Raw genomic sequence first — 16,211 nt, 5'->3', positions numbered from 1 at the left:
GATGAAAATTTAGATTATTCACAGTTCCATTTTATGGTAGTAAATATTAGAGAGAATCTATGAGATTTTTCTCAACAAGTACCGAGTGGCAGATGAATGAAATACCAAAACCCATTAGCTGGGTCAAATGACTTCTCAAACCATCAATGTTAATGTCACCCAAGTAGTCCCTCTTGAAATGGGACTGCACCAAAAAACTCCCTTCAGAAACTCATTGTCGATTAACTAAATGTAAGGGACTATTTCTGGAGTTTTTACCTTGAGAACAAAGAAATGGAATTTATGACAATTTCAAAGTATGGTAACCTGAGAGAAAAGAGCCCTAACTACCAGCAGCCTACAGAAAAGAGTTGCTGTTTAGTCGCTCAGTCGTGTCTGACTCTTTGCGACCCTATGGACTGCAGCCCACCAGACTCCTCTGTTCATGGGATTCTCCAGGCGAGAATACTGGAGTGGATTGCCATGCCCTTCTCCGGAACCAGGAATTGAACCCGTGTCTCTTCGTCTCCTGCATTGAAGGTGGATTCTTTACCGCAGAGCCACAGGGGAAGCCCATAAAACCCAGTATTTACTTATAAAAATTAGTTTCATTCATGGAGAAAAATATTCAAATTTTATAAACAGGAGAGAAGTCAGAAACTCCTTCTCTGTTAGCAAAAACAGTCTGCTATCCAGAGACACCAATGTGCAGAGAACTTAACAGTTATAAACAGGACCTGACCATTACTGTAAGATATCTGGGTTACAGCTCAAAATATCAACTCTATTTCTGAGCATTAAACAGAACTCTCTTTCTTTTCCCTGTCAAAAGTTTTATGAGAGAAGGACAACTAAGCCAAGATGCCTTGCCTTCCAAGATGTTAACTTTTAGTGGAGATGTCTTGGCCCATGGTATTTTAATGAAACTGCCATAGTTATGCCAGCAAAACTTATTGAGACGCTTTATATTTCAAAGTCACTGACATAATTTGTGCAAAAGTCCAAAGAATTTGTCCATTCTTTGGACAAAGAACTGCAAGCTTTAAACAAAACATATATACAACTAAAAGAATGCCAGTTAATGTCACAGACAGTTTTTTTAATTCCAGCATGAAATGAAACAATAACAAAAGTGATGGAGATCTTCACTACAGTATAGCAGTCAAGTTTTCTTGACTTGTATAATGTATAAAAGTTAACATTTATACTTCATTTAGATGCATTGCTTTTTTATAAGAGTAGATGAGATTTCACTTTGGAGACCCCCTAGGCTGCTCAAGACAATACCTGTCAAAATACAGAAATTTTTTCTAACCTAATATAAAAATCAATGCTGAATATCCATTGGAAGGACTGATGCTGAGGCTGAAGCTCCAATAGTTTGGCCACCTGATGCGAAGAGCCAACTCACTGGAAAAGACCCTGATGCTGGGAAAGATTGAGAGCACATGGTGAAGACGGCGGCAGAAGATGAAATGGTTAGATAGCATCACTGACTCAATGAACATGAATCTGAGCAAACTCTGGGAGATAGTGCAAGACAGAGGAGCCTGGTGTTCTGCAGTCCACAGGGTCATAAAGAATCCGATACAACTCAGCGACTGAACAACAATATAAAAAACTAAATCAATCACCCTATTTTTACAATATATACACTTTTTTCTTTGTATTTAGATATAAATCAGTTCTTTGTTCTTTTGCTAATCCACAAAAGCTGGATGAAGAAAGTTAAGACTAGAAAGAACTAGGAATCAGTTCAGTTCAGTTCAGTCACTCAGTTGTGTCCAACTCTCTGTGACCCCATGAACCGCAGCACACCAGGCCTCCCTGTCGACACATCACCAACTCCCAGAGTTCACCCAAACCCATGTCCATCAAGTCTGTGATGCCATCCAACCATCTCATCCTCTGTCATCCCCTTCTCCTGCCCTTAATCTTTCCCAGCATTAGGGTCTTTTCCAATGAGTCAGTTCTTCGCATCAGGTGGCCCAAGTATTGGAGTTTCAACTTCAACATCAGTCCCTCCAATGAACACCCAGGACTGATTTCCTTTAGGATGGACTGGTTGGATCTCCTTGCAGTCCGAGGGACACTCAAGAGTCTTCTCCAACACCACAGTTCAAAAGCATCAGTTATTTGGTGCTCAGCCTTCTTTATAGTCCAACTCTCACATCCATACATGACTACTTGAAAAACCATAGCCTTGACTAGAAGGACCTTTGTTGACAAAGTAATGCCTCTGCTTTTTAATATGCTGTCTAAGCTGGTCATAACTTTCCTTCCAAGGAGTAAGCATCTTTTAATTTCATGGCTAAAATCACCATCTGCAGTGATTTTGGAGCCCAGAAAAATAAAGTCTGACACTGTGTCCACTGTTTCCCCATCTATTTGCCACGAAGTGATGGGACAAGATGCCATAATCTTCGTTTTCTGAATGTTGAGCTTTAAGACAACTTTTTCACTCCCCACTTTCACTTTCATCAAGAGGCTCTTTAGTTCTTCTTCACTTTCTGCCATAAGGGTGGTGTCATCTGCATATCTGAGGTTATTGATATTTCTCCTGGCAATCTTGATTACAGCTTGTGCTTCCTCCAGCCCAGGGTTTCTCATGATGTACTCTGCATAGAAGTTAAACAAGCAGGGTGACAATATACAGCCTTGACGTACTCCTTTTCTTATTTGGAACCAGTCTGTTGTTCCATGTCCAGTTCTAACTGTTGCTTCCTGACCTGCATACAGGTTTCTCAAGAAGCAGGTCAGGTGGTCTGGTATTCCCATCTCTTTCAGAATTTTCCACAGTTTACTGTGATCCACACAGTCAAAGGCTTTGGCATAGTCAATAAAACAGAAATAGGTGTTTTTCTGGAACTCTCTCGCTTTTTCGATGATCCAGTGGATGTTGGCAATTTGATCTCTGGTTCCTCTGCCTTTTCTAAAACCAGCTTGAACATCTGGAAGTTCACGGTTCACGTATTGCTGAAGCCTGGCTTGGAACTAGGAATATCAGTCATCATTTTCAGTAACACTATTTATAGCTCTGAACTCCAGAAAAATGATCAGTTGCCCATTTTCTGAAGATGCCAAATGGATAATACCAGGAATGCTGAAAGATGCTATTTCTATATCCTTTTTTAGATGGCTAGGTAAAAATAATAATCCAACATGCTATGCTGCCAACCTAAGTTTTTATTCCTAACACCATTTTTAATATAATTCCTCTTGAGGGACTTTTCCATACTCCAAACACTTTACCTACCCTTCTTCCAAAGTTTAGGGAAATAATAATGAATTAAAAAGAGAGAACAAAAAAAAGAAAAGAAAAAGTTAACGGAAACCTTACTGTGCCCATGAAACCTTCCTATCCAGACACATACTGATATAATCCAGTCACTCAAAGTGGTGACAACTAGCTGTGGTGATGCTGGGCCTGGGCCCGAGCCCCTGGCACAGGTGCCCTGCCGGGTGCTATTCCCCCATCTCCATGGCGACACTGCATTTGGGGGCTATTCTGCTGCAGACCCACGCTGTGCCTGCCAGACTCAATTCCACAGACATCCTGCTTAGCTAGCCTCAGAGAACTCAAATCGAACTTGAAGAAGGCTCAGAACCCTGGTCTCCTTGCTGAAATACCAAATGAAAGGTCTGTAGAAAAAACACAGGATCTTCTACGTGCACTCCCCCCACCCATGTTTATTTCTGTCTGCAAAACTGGGCCGCTTACTGGAGACATAACTGGCTCCTGGCAAGAAGCTATCCCCCTAAACCGCAGGGCATGCCAGGTGACAGGGGCTGGCAGAAACTCGGGAATCCGGGAGAAGTTTCTCACCACCGTCCTGCCTTCAGTGCCTAGGAGTCCAAAGACCGAATCTGAACAGGGACTGAACAGACTCGGTCAAGCATTGAGGCAGTCCTCAGGGACCCATGGACACAGGTGGGGCGGTGGCTTTAAAACATGACTGCAAAGTCTCTGACACTCCTTCCCGTCAAGAGGTGGAACATAATTCTCCTTCCTTCGAATGTGGGCTTCAGGAATTTGCTTGTAATGAAGAGAACGCACCAGAAACAACACCAAGTTACTTCAGAGCCTGGGTGAAGAGGTGAACTGGCTTCCATCCGCACCCCTCTGGGGACATTCACCCTGGGTGGGAACCCAGCCGCCAGGCCCTGAGGAAGCCCAGGCCACAAGGAGAGTCCACTTGGGGGTCCCGGCCCAGGGCCTGTGCTGAGAGCTCAGCTGACAGCATCAGCCACCACACCTATGTTTGTGGAAGCCTTGGAGGTGGCTTGACCCGACCCGGCTCCGTCTACACCTGGGAGAAACCCTAAGGGAGAACTGACTGAGCCCGTAACTCCCAGACCACGCAAGAGGATAATAGTAACAAATGGACATTGCTGTTTTATGCCACCAATTCTGAGGTGGTTTGCTTGGATGGCTAGAGAAACAGAAGTAGTGAAGCACAAGAGCGTTCCTGGGAGGTGCACGGCGAGGCCTGAGTGCCGGCCCAGCTGAAGAGTTCCAGCTGTGCCAAATGGGAGAAAACCGGGCCGGACCCGCCCTGGTCAAGGTCCGGACTTGCGCTGACCCAGTACAGAGCCGTCCTGGGGGCTGCATTCATCCTCGGGGTCACCGTGCTGGGGGCAAAGCTACCCCGACAGTTCAAGGCTGCGGTCTGCGACCCTCGGAGAGGTCCCCGTTGACCCCATGAGAACACATCTGCACCCCGCTCCTCCGTGTTCAGGCAGGCGGAGAGGAGGGGTCCTGAGACCTGCCACTCCTCCACGTGGGGCCCTCGGAGCTCCAGGAGGGGCGGCCTGGCTGCGGAACTGGCTGTACAGTTGGAACTGCCGGGCTGGAGGCCACAGGGCTCCCGAGGTGGAGAACAGACACCCCAGGGCTTCCCACCTGAAGTTACTGAAGCCCCCGTGGGGAACTCAGCACTGCTCATCCTCCCAGTGCTGGAGAACCAAGAGCCAAATGACAACTTCCTAGTGCTTTTGTTCTTTGGAAAACTTTAACTCTCTAAAAGGAAACAGAAACAATGGCAGGAAGTTTTGGAATCCTCTCTGGCAGGACTGCTGTGAAAAGGACAAACGTGCTATTTCACGTAGTGAGACTCCACCTGCTGGGAATCGAGGATGATGCCATCGGTACTTAGCAAAGGCAAGAAGCATCTCACACACCCTTTCCAACAGGGTAACTTCAGCCGTTTTCATAATCATGTTGTATCAGAGACAAAGCTCCTACAAGAACCCCACTTGTGGCCACCACGTTAACTAAAATTTTTCTCATCTTTCTGAAAAACGAAGGGGTCTGGTAAAAATGACTCATCATGGAAAAACCATCAGTTTATGCTAAAAATTTAAGACTGGAATTCCTACTTTGAATGTGAAAAACGGAAACGCTTTATAAGAATGGACACTCCACATGCTGCTGAGATAAGACCCCGTTAGACTAGACTAGTTCAAGGTAAAGGTGAAAGACACGGAAACAACTCTCTCCCCACTTGTGCTGCACTGGGCCGCCTACCTGCTGCTGCCCTGACATTTTCTGGCACCTGAGTGGATTCTCCCCGTCTTAGTCATCTGACATACCAGACAAAGCTAACAGTACCAGCCACCCTGAGAAGCGGGCCTCAAGGAATGCAGACAAAAAGGACTGTGAAGCACTTCCTAAGTATTTGGACTTTCCAAGCCCTCTTTCGCCAAGTCTGTGGAATTCTCTCCATTTCATTACTTAAAACTTGAGTCGGTGAAGTTGTTATTTAAAAACAGTTAATCTAGATGATTTACCTTTGTTGCTTTGTCCATTCTCCTTCTGGGATGAGAAGAAGTTCAGGAAAACAGGCATTCAGGAGACAGTACTCAGGGTATCCCTCTCATTGTGCTGGGCGATCTGGGAAATAGCCCCGGTGCAGTGAAAAAGAGAAATCTTAGGACAGGGAACCGGAACCCAGTGAACAGAGAAGACAGTTAACCAACTATCTTAGGACAGGTAACCCGAACCCCATGAACAGCTGAGACGGTTAACCGCTCAGGACAGGTAACTGGAAGCTGATGAAGAGCAAACACAGTTAACCGACTTCTCAATCCTGGGGTGACTACCCTTAAGGAAATCCTCTTCTCTCCATCTCAGGAACCAGTCTGTGCGTCCAAAAGCCCCCTAACTGGCCTCCTTACCAAAACATTGGACTGAAAATGCAAATCTGTGTTCATACCCTTTACCTCTGGACCTTCAGCGCTAAAGCAACTAGCCTAAGGAAACTGAGATTTTGACGAAAAGAACATGGCACAGAACAGAGACTGTGACCACAGACGCTAGTGTGAGGTGGCCTGGGTTTGAACCTCAGCTTCTACACATCTGGCCACATGACTGAAGGCCGAGGTGTTCACCTGTTTTATTTGGGTTTCCTTACTTTTTCTGGTAACAGCTTTATTGAGATGTAACTCACATATTATAGAACTCACCCATTTAAAGTGTACATTTCCATGGTTTTCAATATATTCATGGAGTTGTCCAACCCTCACCTCAATCAGGAGTGGAATATTTTCATCACCCAAGAAAGAGACCCTGTGCCATCAGCGGTCCCCGCCCCCTCTCACCACCCGTCCCCCATCCCGCCCTAGGCAGCCACTTATCCACTCTCTACAGATCTGCCTTTTCTGGCCCCTTCACACAAGTGGAATCATATAGTATGCAGCCTTTTATGTCTGGCTTCTTTCATTTTAGCACCATGTTTTCAAGATTCATCCGTGTAGTAGTACAGATCAGTAACTCACTCACTTGTATGGCCACGTAACATTCCACTGTGTGCACTTGGTCATCCCTGCATCAGAGGATGGACATCTGGGCTGTCTGCACTTTTTGCCTATTTTGGATAATGCTGCTGTGAACATTCATGTACAAGCTGCTGTGGAAACAGACACTGTTTCTCTTGAGGATACAGCTAGGAGTGGAATTGTTGGGACATAGGTAATTTCTGTTTAAACTTTCAGACCACCTATTTTTGAAGAATATTTTAATGCTATGAGGGAACATTCTCTTTATTTAAGAAAAATATTTAAAAATATGCATGCATAGAGATGTCTCTCTTTGCTTATTACAAACATTACATACTTTGAAGTGCATGTGTGCAAACAAATGCATTTCTGTGCTTTCTAAACTTTCTATAAGGAATAGGATCAATTTTATAATCAGGAATAAAAAGAGAGTGATTAAAAAAAATGTAAACATGACCATGTTTTTCTCCTCATTACTTAGGGGACCTCACACGAACCTCCACGACCCGGCCCTGCCGGGTCTCTGACTCTCTCCATCTCAATCCTTCTGCCTCAGCAACACTGAATCCTTCAGTGTCCCAGAAACACTGGCTCAGCACTTGGGCACAAGCTGTTCCCTCTACCTGGAACTCCTACCCCTCATTCTGTCTGCCTCGCAGACACCCATTTTCATGTTCAAAACTCCAGCTAAGACAATGATCTTGGCTTTTTCTTTTATCCCTAATTCCTAGCACACTATTCAACCTAATATACATGTTGAACTGAACTCCAAATATGTAAGAAGGAAAAGAGAGGAATAATGTTTAAAGTTACCTGCTGGACTTCAGTGTATTTGCTTCAAAGCAAATGTTGAATGGGATAAAAGGTGACAAGTGTTTGCAAACTATAATACAACAGCTAACAATAACACAAGTGCTTACTATGTGTTGGACAGTTTTAGCAGGTTTTTCATGTATTAACTCAATCCTCATACTGCTCCTATGAAGTGGGTGCTATTATTAATATACTAGTATCATCTATTATGTAAAAATTTTCTTTTAGAATCTTTACATAATGGTTGGTACCTGTTACTTTTAAGGAGAAAGGCTTTTTATTTTTAATTTTTTAAATTATTTATTTGGCTGCACAGGATCTTTAGTTGTGGCAGGTGAACTCTTAGTTGTGGGATGTGGGATGTAGCTCCCTGACCAGCGATTGCACCCAGGCTCCGTGCACTGGGCGCACAGAATCCCAGCTACTGGACTACCAGGGAAGGCCTGAGAAATACTTCTTAAAAGTGTATTAAAAAAGCCATAAGCCAAGTTGGAGAAGTTCTAATTTCACTGAAAACTGTCCTTTTATACAAAACTCTAAGAGGGAAAGGAACTGGGTATGCAAACATGTGGGCAGAGGGAAGAACTTGAAGAAAACCTTAAAGGATATAAAAGTGGAAAGGGGAGGTGTACTAAGCCCGTCTGGGGGCAGTCTCAGGGCGAGGTGAGGAGCTGAGTACAGGCAAGAGGGAGCCACTGAACGTTCAGGAAACGGAAGCAGGAGAAATGTGTCATGATATCCCAGGGATTTCTATTCAGAGTCCAATTAGGAAAAGAGAGTCCAGTGCTTTGGAGTCAGAATAGAAGCAGAAGGCATTATCCAGCAGAGTGGCCTAAATTTTTTATTATGGTAAACAAAACAAGCACCAACTTTACAATTCAAAATGCTAACTCTTGTCATGAAATAACATTTGCTACATGCTTGTTCAGAATAAAATGCTGAAAATAAAATGCTTGTTCAGAATAAGATGCTCAGACAAGCATCTTTAGGGACCAACCAGCTCTAGGAAGGGAGCCTCCATGGGCAGGCAACGACCTTGCTCCTCCCTGGACAGCCTCCACTTACACCTGGTCCTGGGCCTCTGTCTGGTCAGTGTCCCCCTTCTACCCTCAAAAGTGCCTCTGTTTAAACTGGATTTATGGTGATGGCTGCACAGCTCTGTGCATTTGCTAAAAATCATTCAATAACAAAATTACCGTGGGCAAATTTTATGGTATGTAAGTTACACCTCAACAAAGTCATTTCTTAAAAGTCCTGACTGGAAGGACAAGTTATATATGAGTTGATCCATACATCATGACCTCAAGGCCTTAAGTGACTGACCTTCAGTAAAGGGACAATTCCAAAGAGTTCTTTTCCAAGAAGACAGGCATTATTTTTTTCCTACTCAAGACAGCTTCTTGGCACATGACAGGAAAATAAGACCCTCGCCAAGTCTCAGAGACCCAGTGCCATAGAAGTCAACTCTTTACAGGCCTTGGCATGTGCTTTTGTTAGTGCTTCATTCAGTCTTGAGTACAGAAGCAGCACAACCATAACCATCCCTGTTTGAGGCCATCTAAGCCATTCTTGGGCTTCCCAGGTGGAGCTAATGATAAAGAACCCACCTGCCAATGCAGGAGATGTAAGAGGGTTTGATCCCTGGCTTGGGAAGATCCCCTGGAGGAAGAAATGGCAATCCACTCCAGGATTCTTGCCTGGAGAATCCCCATGGACAGAGGAGCCTGGCAGGCTACAGTCCATGGGGTCACAAAGAGCTGGACACAACAAAAATGATTTAGCGTGTGCATATACACACACACACACACACACACACAGAGGCGACTATTAATTCCATAGGTGGTCTCCATTTGCTTTAAAAGGATACATACAATGTTAAAAGCTTTGGCGTGTTACTGGCTTTGAACATTAAAGCCAGAAACTTTTCCAATTTCAACTTTAATTCTGGAGTCCATGAATCCTAAAGGTAAGGAAAAAGAAGAAGGAAAAATAAGAAAAGCACCAGATCATTAAATGCCAACAAACATTGTCAAGCTGTGGCCTTCAGGATAAAATAGCTCTGCCACAGTTACTGAAATCAGAAGCAAGATGTCTTGTCAGTGGTGTGATGCTATAAAAAAACAGGTTTTAGGACATTTGACCAATTCACTTATAGAAGATTCAAGAGCCCACGGCAGGAGGAAAGGACAGAGTCCTTTCATAATCAGGGAAAAAATAACCCTGTACATGATTTGAATATTTCAAGGATGCCAAGTAACCTTATTAGGCTGAAAACCAAAAATAATTCAGTATGGTTTAGGCATATGTGGCACTGGCAGGCATATACAATTATCGCTAAGTTACAGAAAGTCTCCGGAAGAAAGGGACTCATTTCCATAAACCTCACTCAGACAAGAAAAACAGAAAGAAGCAGTCGTCTGCCTCAGATACTCCATCGTGTCCAGCATTCTGATATGTGTCTAGTTTGATTTCTTCCTTAAAAATAAACTATTTACCTCAAACAACGTTCACTGAAAAGGAAAAAATAATGACTTATGTAGTGAAAGAATAAGTATCACAAGCAACGACCTTTCTCGGGACAATTTTCCTGAGGGTTCTTAGACAAGAGTATCTACCACAAACCAGGAGGTCCCACTAAAAGAAGTTCTGCTGCTAAAAATTCACGGCCACTTGGCTCTGAGATCCTGTCCCGTCTCCCTCCGACCTTCCCATTCTCCCCACTTCTCCCTCCAGCTCTCATCGCCCACACCGCTTACCCCGCTCCACTGGTCTATCCTGTGCATTCTCTGACTCTTCAAAAAAATACTGCCAAATAAGCAGAAAAGTCTGATTCCCTGACACAGCACGATGACTCTATTTCTTTTTTTTGTGTGTGTGTGTGACTCTATTTCTAATGGGTCTGTTGTGGGTTGAACTGTGTCCCCTAAAAAGACATGTTGAAGCCTTAATCTCCTCGGAATCTGAGGTCAGGGGAGCGGGGACGCTGCAGAAGAAATTAGCTCAGAGGAGGCTGAATGAGAATAAGCTCTTAATCCAATATGACTGGTGTCCTTATAAGAAGAAGGACATTTAGGCACAGACACTGAGAGAAGACAGCCATACAAAGACAGAGAGGAGATTTAGAATCATGCAGCCACAAGCCAAGGGACACCTGAGGCTACTAGAAGCTGGAAAAGGTAAGGAAGGATCTTCCCCTAGAAGTTTCATAGGGAGCACAGTCCCTTGACACCCTGATTTCACACTTCTGGCCTCATAAACTGTGAGACAAGCAATTTCTGTTGTTTTAAACCACCCAGTATGTGGTCCTTTGTTATAACAACTGTAGGAAACTCATACGGTGTGCTCCAGCTTGAGGCTTTCTGTGCTCAACCGTATAGAAATCAATCTCAGCAAAGGACTGCTAGGTTGGCCAACATAAACCAAGACATCTTAAATAAAAAAGCAAAATAAAATATTTGGGTATCTCTAAGACACTCCTATGGTTTTTCCAGTAGTCATGTACGGATGTGAGAGTTGGGCTGTGAAGAAAGCTGAGCAGTGAAGAATTGATGCTTTTGAACTGTGGTTTTGAAGAAGACTCTTGAGAGTCCCTTGGACTGCAAGGAGATCCAACCAGTCCATTCTGAAGGAGATCAGCCCTGGGTGTTCTTTGGAAGGAATGATGCTAAAGCTGAAACTCTAGTACTTTGGCCACCTCATGCGAAGAGTTGACTCATTGGAAAAGACTCTGATGCTGGGAGGGATTGGGGGCAGGAGGAAAAGGGGACGACAGAGGATGAGATGGCTAGATGGCATCACTGACTCGATGGACATGAGTTTGAGTGAACTCTGGGAGATGGTGATGGACAGGGAGGCCTGGCGTGCTGCGATTCATGGGGTCGCAAAGAGTCGGACACGACTGAGCAACTGAACTGAACTGAAGACACACTAGACACACTAGAGTGAAGTGATACAATCAGAGAAAAAAAGACAGGGGACCTGCAAAGGAACAGCAGTCAGACTGATGGCCAACTTCAAAACTGCAACAGTGGGAGCTGGGACACAAAATAAAAAACCTTCAGTGTCCTGAAAGAAGATAACTGTCAGGACCTGCCTGTGGTCCAGTGGTTAAGACCCTGAGCTCCACTACAAGGGGCATGGGTTCAGTCACTGGTCAAGGAATTAAGATCCCGCATGCCACACAGAAAAAAAAAAAAAAAGAGCTATTAACCTACTATTTTAACCCTGTCTAAGAAAGCAGTACAGATGCTTTCAGACAACAAGAACTGAAAGAAGGGATCCTCAATGAAAGGAAATTCTAAAGGAGCATCTTTCAAGTAGGGGTGAAAACGATCCTAGATGGAAGGGCTTCTACACAAGATGGAATAGTAAACAAAAATACTGGTGAATCTAAGGGTAAATCTATACACATACTGACTGCATAAAATTTTTAAAAGTTCAGATTTTGTGGGGCTAAAGTATATACTAAAATATTTGACAACTACAGCCCATAAGTTAAATGAGGTCCTTGTAATGGTCAGGAAGAGAGTAAATACTAACTTCAGATTTTATTATGTACACTGAAGTATCTGTGATGATCACTTAAAGAATATATTTAGAGAGCAATAAAAGGAAAAATTCCAGTTGAGCTATTTCAAATCCTGGAAGATGATGCTATGAGTGCTGCACTCGATATGCCAGCAAATTTGGAAAACTCAGCAGTGGCCACAGGACTGGCAAAGGTCAGTTTTCATTCCAATCCCAAAGAAAGGCAATGCCGAAGAATGCTCAAACTACTGCACAATTGCACTCATCTCACACACTAGTAAAGTAATGCTCAAAATTCTCCAAGCCAGGCTTCAGCAATACATGAACCGTGAACTTCCAGATGTTCAAGCTGGTTTTAGAAAAGGCAGAGGAACCAGAGATCAAATTGCCAGCATCCTCTAGATCATCAAAAAAGCAAGGGAGTTCCAGAAAAAATATCTATTTCTGCTTTATTGACTATGCCAAAGCCTTTGACTGTGTGGATCACAATAAACTGTGGACAATTCTGAAAGAGATGGGAATACCAGACCACCTGACCTGCCTCTTGAGAAACCTATATGCAGGTCAGGAAGCAACAGTTAGAACTGGACATGGAACAACAGACTGGTTCCAAATAGGAAAAGGAGTACGTCAAGGCTGTATATTGTCACCCTGCTTATTTAACTTCTATGCAGAGTACATCATGAGAAACCCTGGGCTGGAGGAAGCACAAGCTGGAATCAAGATTGCTGAGAGAAATATCAATAACCTCAGATATGCAGATGACACCACCCTGATGGCAGAAAGTGAAGAGGAACTAAAAAGCCTCTTGATGAAAGTGAAAGAGGAGAGTGAAAAAGTTGTCTTAAAGCTCAACATTCAGAAAACGAAGATCATGGCATCCGGTCCCATCACTTAATGGGAAATAGATGGGGAAACAGTGGACACAGTGTCAGACTTTATTTTTCTGGGCTCCAAAATCACTGCAGATGGTGATTTTAGCCATGAAATTAAAAGACGCTTACTCCTTGGAAGGAAAGTTATGACCAAACTAGACAGCATACTGAAAAGCAGAGACATTACTTTGTCAACAAAGGTCCGTCTAGTCAAAGATATGGTTTTTCCAGTGGTCATGTATGGATGTGAGAGTTAGACTATAAAGAAAGCTGAGCACGGAAGAATTGATGCTTTTGAACTGTGGTGTTGGAGAAGACTCTTGAGAGTCCCTTGGACATCAAGGAGATCCAACCAGTCCATCCTAAAGGAAATCAGTCCTGGGTGTTCATTGGAAGGACTGATGCTGAAGCTGAAACTCCAATACTTTGGCCACCTCATGCGAAGAGTTGACTCATTGGAAAAGACCCTGATGCTGGGAGGGATTGGGGGCTGGAGGAGAAGGGGACAACAGAGGATGAGATGGCTGGATGGCATCACCAACTCGATGGATGTGAATTTGAGTGAACACTGGGAGTTGGTGATGGACAGGGAAGCCTGGCGTGCTGTGATTCACAGGGTCGCAAAGAGTCGGACATGACTGAGCAACTGAACTCAACTGAAAAGGAAAAAAAAGGGGGGAATAAAATGATTCTGTGAATACTGATGATCTCTAACCTCCTGAACTCTGAAGAGGAACTTGAACTCAGTCTTGGAACATCAGACCTGCCGAGGACTCAGCGGGAACCTTTCCCTGACTCTCCCAGCTCCACCTCGCCTTGACATAAGCTGCAGCCACACCATGTCATGACTCTCGTAAACAGAACCTTGACTGTGAGAATATCTAACCTTCCATTGCAAAGTTCATCACCTTTGTAACTGTTTTCTATTTTTAACCTTTTAGGAGAAGACAGTAAAACTAAATTGGTACTGACCAGAAAAACAAGCACAGAATTCAACTGTGCTACTGTATAACAATCTAGCTTTGATAGAATGAGTCAACCACCTGAACTTCAATTTAGCAGCTGCTATTCAGGAGTAACGAAATTGGTTTTACTGAATTCAATAAACAGAGAATAACAGAAACTGAAATGTAATTGTTTGGAAGAATTGCATCCATTGTTCAGTGGTTGGGGAACACATACAAATTTTTGAAAACAGTGTGAGATCTTTAGAAAAACTATCTAGTCATATCAAAATATTTGTTTCTAAATACATTTCAATAAACCTCGCAGTGGGATGTATTAATTTTAGTAAGTCAACAAAAATTACCTTAATAGGTAAGTTTTTATTTATAAATACTATGCTAAAATGTCAAGTAAAATGAAATATAACAATTAAAAGAGCTATAGACAAATAGTCTGGTGGAAATAATGTAGTACAAAATCAGACAATCAAATATATACTGAATAAGTGAGAATTTTAACACAAATCAAAATATACAAGGCCAGTGATTGTGTAAAGTAGCCTAGATTTTTCTCTGGCTACTAGTTTTCATTATAATTGAATAGGTTATTGTTTCAATACTGTAAAAGTTTACAAAGAGTGACTGAAGAGGTTAGTATATTTTACAATATTTTGTCAGTCTGAGTTAACAAGTCTTGGTGCAATAACAACAACAACAAAATCACATTTTATACCAGAAGAAAAGTTTGTTAAAGCAACTTACCTGTACCTTCTTTTAAAATACAACACATGCAAACGTTAGTGTTTTTTTACAGCACGCTTCAGAAATCAGCAGTGTATAAAAGGTGGAACTGCCATGCTGCCCAGGATCCAAGATCTGGAGACAGTCACTTACCTGGAAGAGTTCTTTATATGAGGGGTGCGCCATGGGGTTGGGAACAAAAGGCAGGGCGTAGAAAGGCAGGAACTCTGTGGTCTGGCTCAGGGCCGCCCCTTTGGTCTCCAGGAAGGTTTTGAAATAAGAAATCCTTTCATCCAGGTCCTCTTTGTCCTGCAAGGAAGAGAGGATGTCTGAGATCTCCGGCTTGACGCCGGCTCACCGGTTCACCTGTCCTCCCCCCAAGGCTCCCTAGGTTCCAGCCACGTCGCTGCCATCCTCCTCGCCTGGGCCAGCCTGTGAGCTGTCTGCAGTCATCCGAACATCACCCCGTTTCACCCCTTCATGAAACTGCCAGGAATATCAGAGAACTGCATGTATAATATATATAGTCCAAGCACTGCCTTTTCACTTTATCATTACCATTTTCTGATATCCTTGAATTCATCAACGTCTTTCTTAATGGCATGACAAAACCTCATCTTGTGGGTCTATCATAATTTATTTAACCAATCCCCCATTATTAGATATGTACATCGCTTTCATAGTACAGATAGAAAAAAATATTTGTCTGCATTCCTGTGATTTCCTTAGGAGAGGTTTTTAAGGGTGAATAGTTTTGTTTTTTTTTTTTAATATGGACCACTTCCAAATTTGCATGTCATCCTTGCGCAGGGGCCATGCTAATCTCCACTGTGTCGTTCCATTGTTTTTTTTTAAGAGTATATGTGCTGCCAAAGCAAGCACTTAAGGGTGAACGGTTTTTTGAAACAGCAGTTTCCATATCATTATTCCCTTCTTTTATTAAGCTAACCAGGAATTGACCTTGCCAGCTTCACTACTTCCGGGTGTAACCCCAGGCAAGTCGGGTTCCCTCCCCACCCCGCTGGGTCTCCACCTCCTTCTGGGCCTCAGTGAGAAAGTCTTCCCTGGCCTCACCTGTTAGGTCCCTCACAGCCTCATACACAGGCCAGTTCTTCTCATCAATGTATCTCCCTTCACCTATACCATGAAGCCCACTGGACTTAAAAAATTTATTGATTTTTTTATCTGATAGCAAAACAGAAAAAATTAGTAAAAACAGATACAAGGGAAATGAAAATCTCCCACAATGGCACCCACCTGAGAACCATCTTTAGGAACAGCCTTCCAAGAACAGCTATTACAATTTGCTATATAGCTGCTCCCTCCACTCTGACCCCTCCTGTGGCCACTGACATGTTAGTAAGTTAACACAGGTCCTCGGGGCAGTAGCCAGTACATGGAGGAGTCACAAAACAAAGGCGGATGGTCCAATGTCAGCCTGACTGGCCCCCCTCTGTCATTCCCTCCGCACCCCGAGGTTCATCCGCAGAGCAGCCTGTGTCTGCTCCCCTCTCTTTCACACCTCCAGGAAAAGACTGCAGAAGCTCAATTCAAC

The 16,211-nt window shown here is 43.4% G+C and overlaps 1 protein-coding gene and 1 non-coding gene across 11 annotated transcripts in view; both read right to left on the bottom strand.

The window, feature by feature from the left end:
* Positions 1-16,211, bottom strand: part of ARMC9 (armadillo repeat containing 9) — a 181,017-nt gene that overhangs the window by 152,917 nt on the left and 11,889 nt on the right. For all 10 annotated transcript variants that reach the window (XM_044937950.2, XM_025278457.3, XM_025278454.3 and 7 more), the window contains exons 5-7: positions 14,810-14,965; positions 9,437-9,529; positions 5,770-5,794 (exon numbers count right to left, since the gene is read on the bottom strand). In XM_044937950.2, coding sequence (XP_044793885.2) covers positions 5,770-5,794; positions 9,437-9,529; positions 14,810-14,965 — 274 coding nt within the window. The remainder of the gene's footprint in view (positions 1-5,769; positions 5,795-9,436; positions 9,530-14,809; positions 14,966-16,211) is intronic.
* On the bottom strand, positions 15,423-15,527 carry LOC112583060. The gene has a single exon (XR_003107421.2). It is a non-coding gene; the product is annotated as a U6 spliceosomal RNA (small nuclear RNA).

The sequence above is a fragment of the Bubalus bubalis genome, chromosome 2, assembly GCF_019923935.1.
Source record: "Bubalus bubalis isolate 160015118507 breed Murrah chromosome 2, NDDB_SH_1, whole genome shotgun sequence".
Lineage (NCBI taxonomy): Eukaryota > Metazoa > Chordata > Mammalia > Artiodactyla > Bovidae > Bubalus > Bubalus bubalis.
The sequence above is the reverse complement of the archived record's forward strand: the minus strand, read 5'-3'. Positions and strand labels throughout refer to the sequence as shown.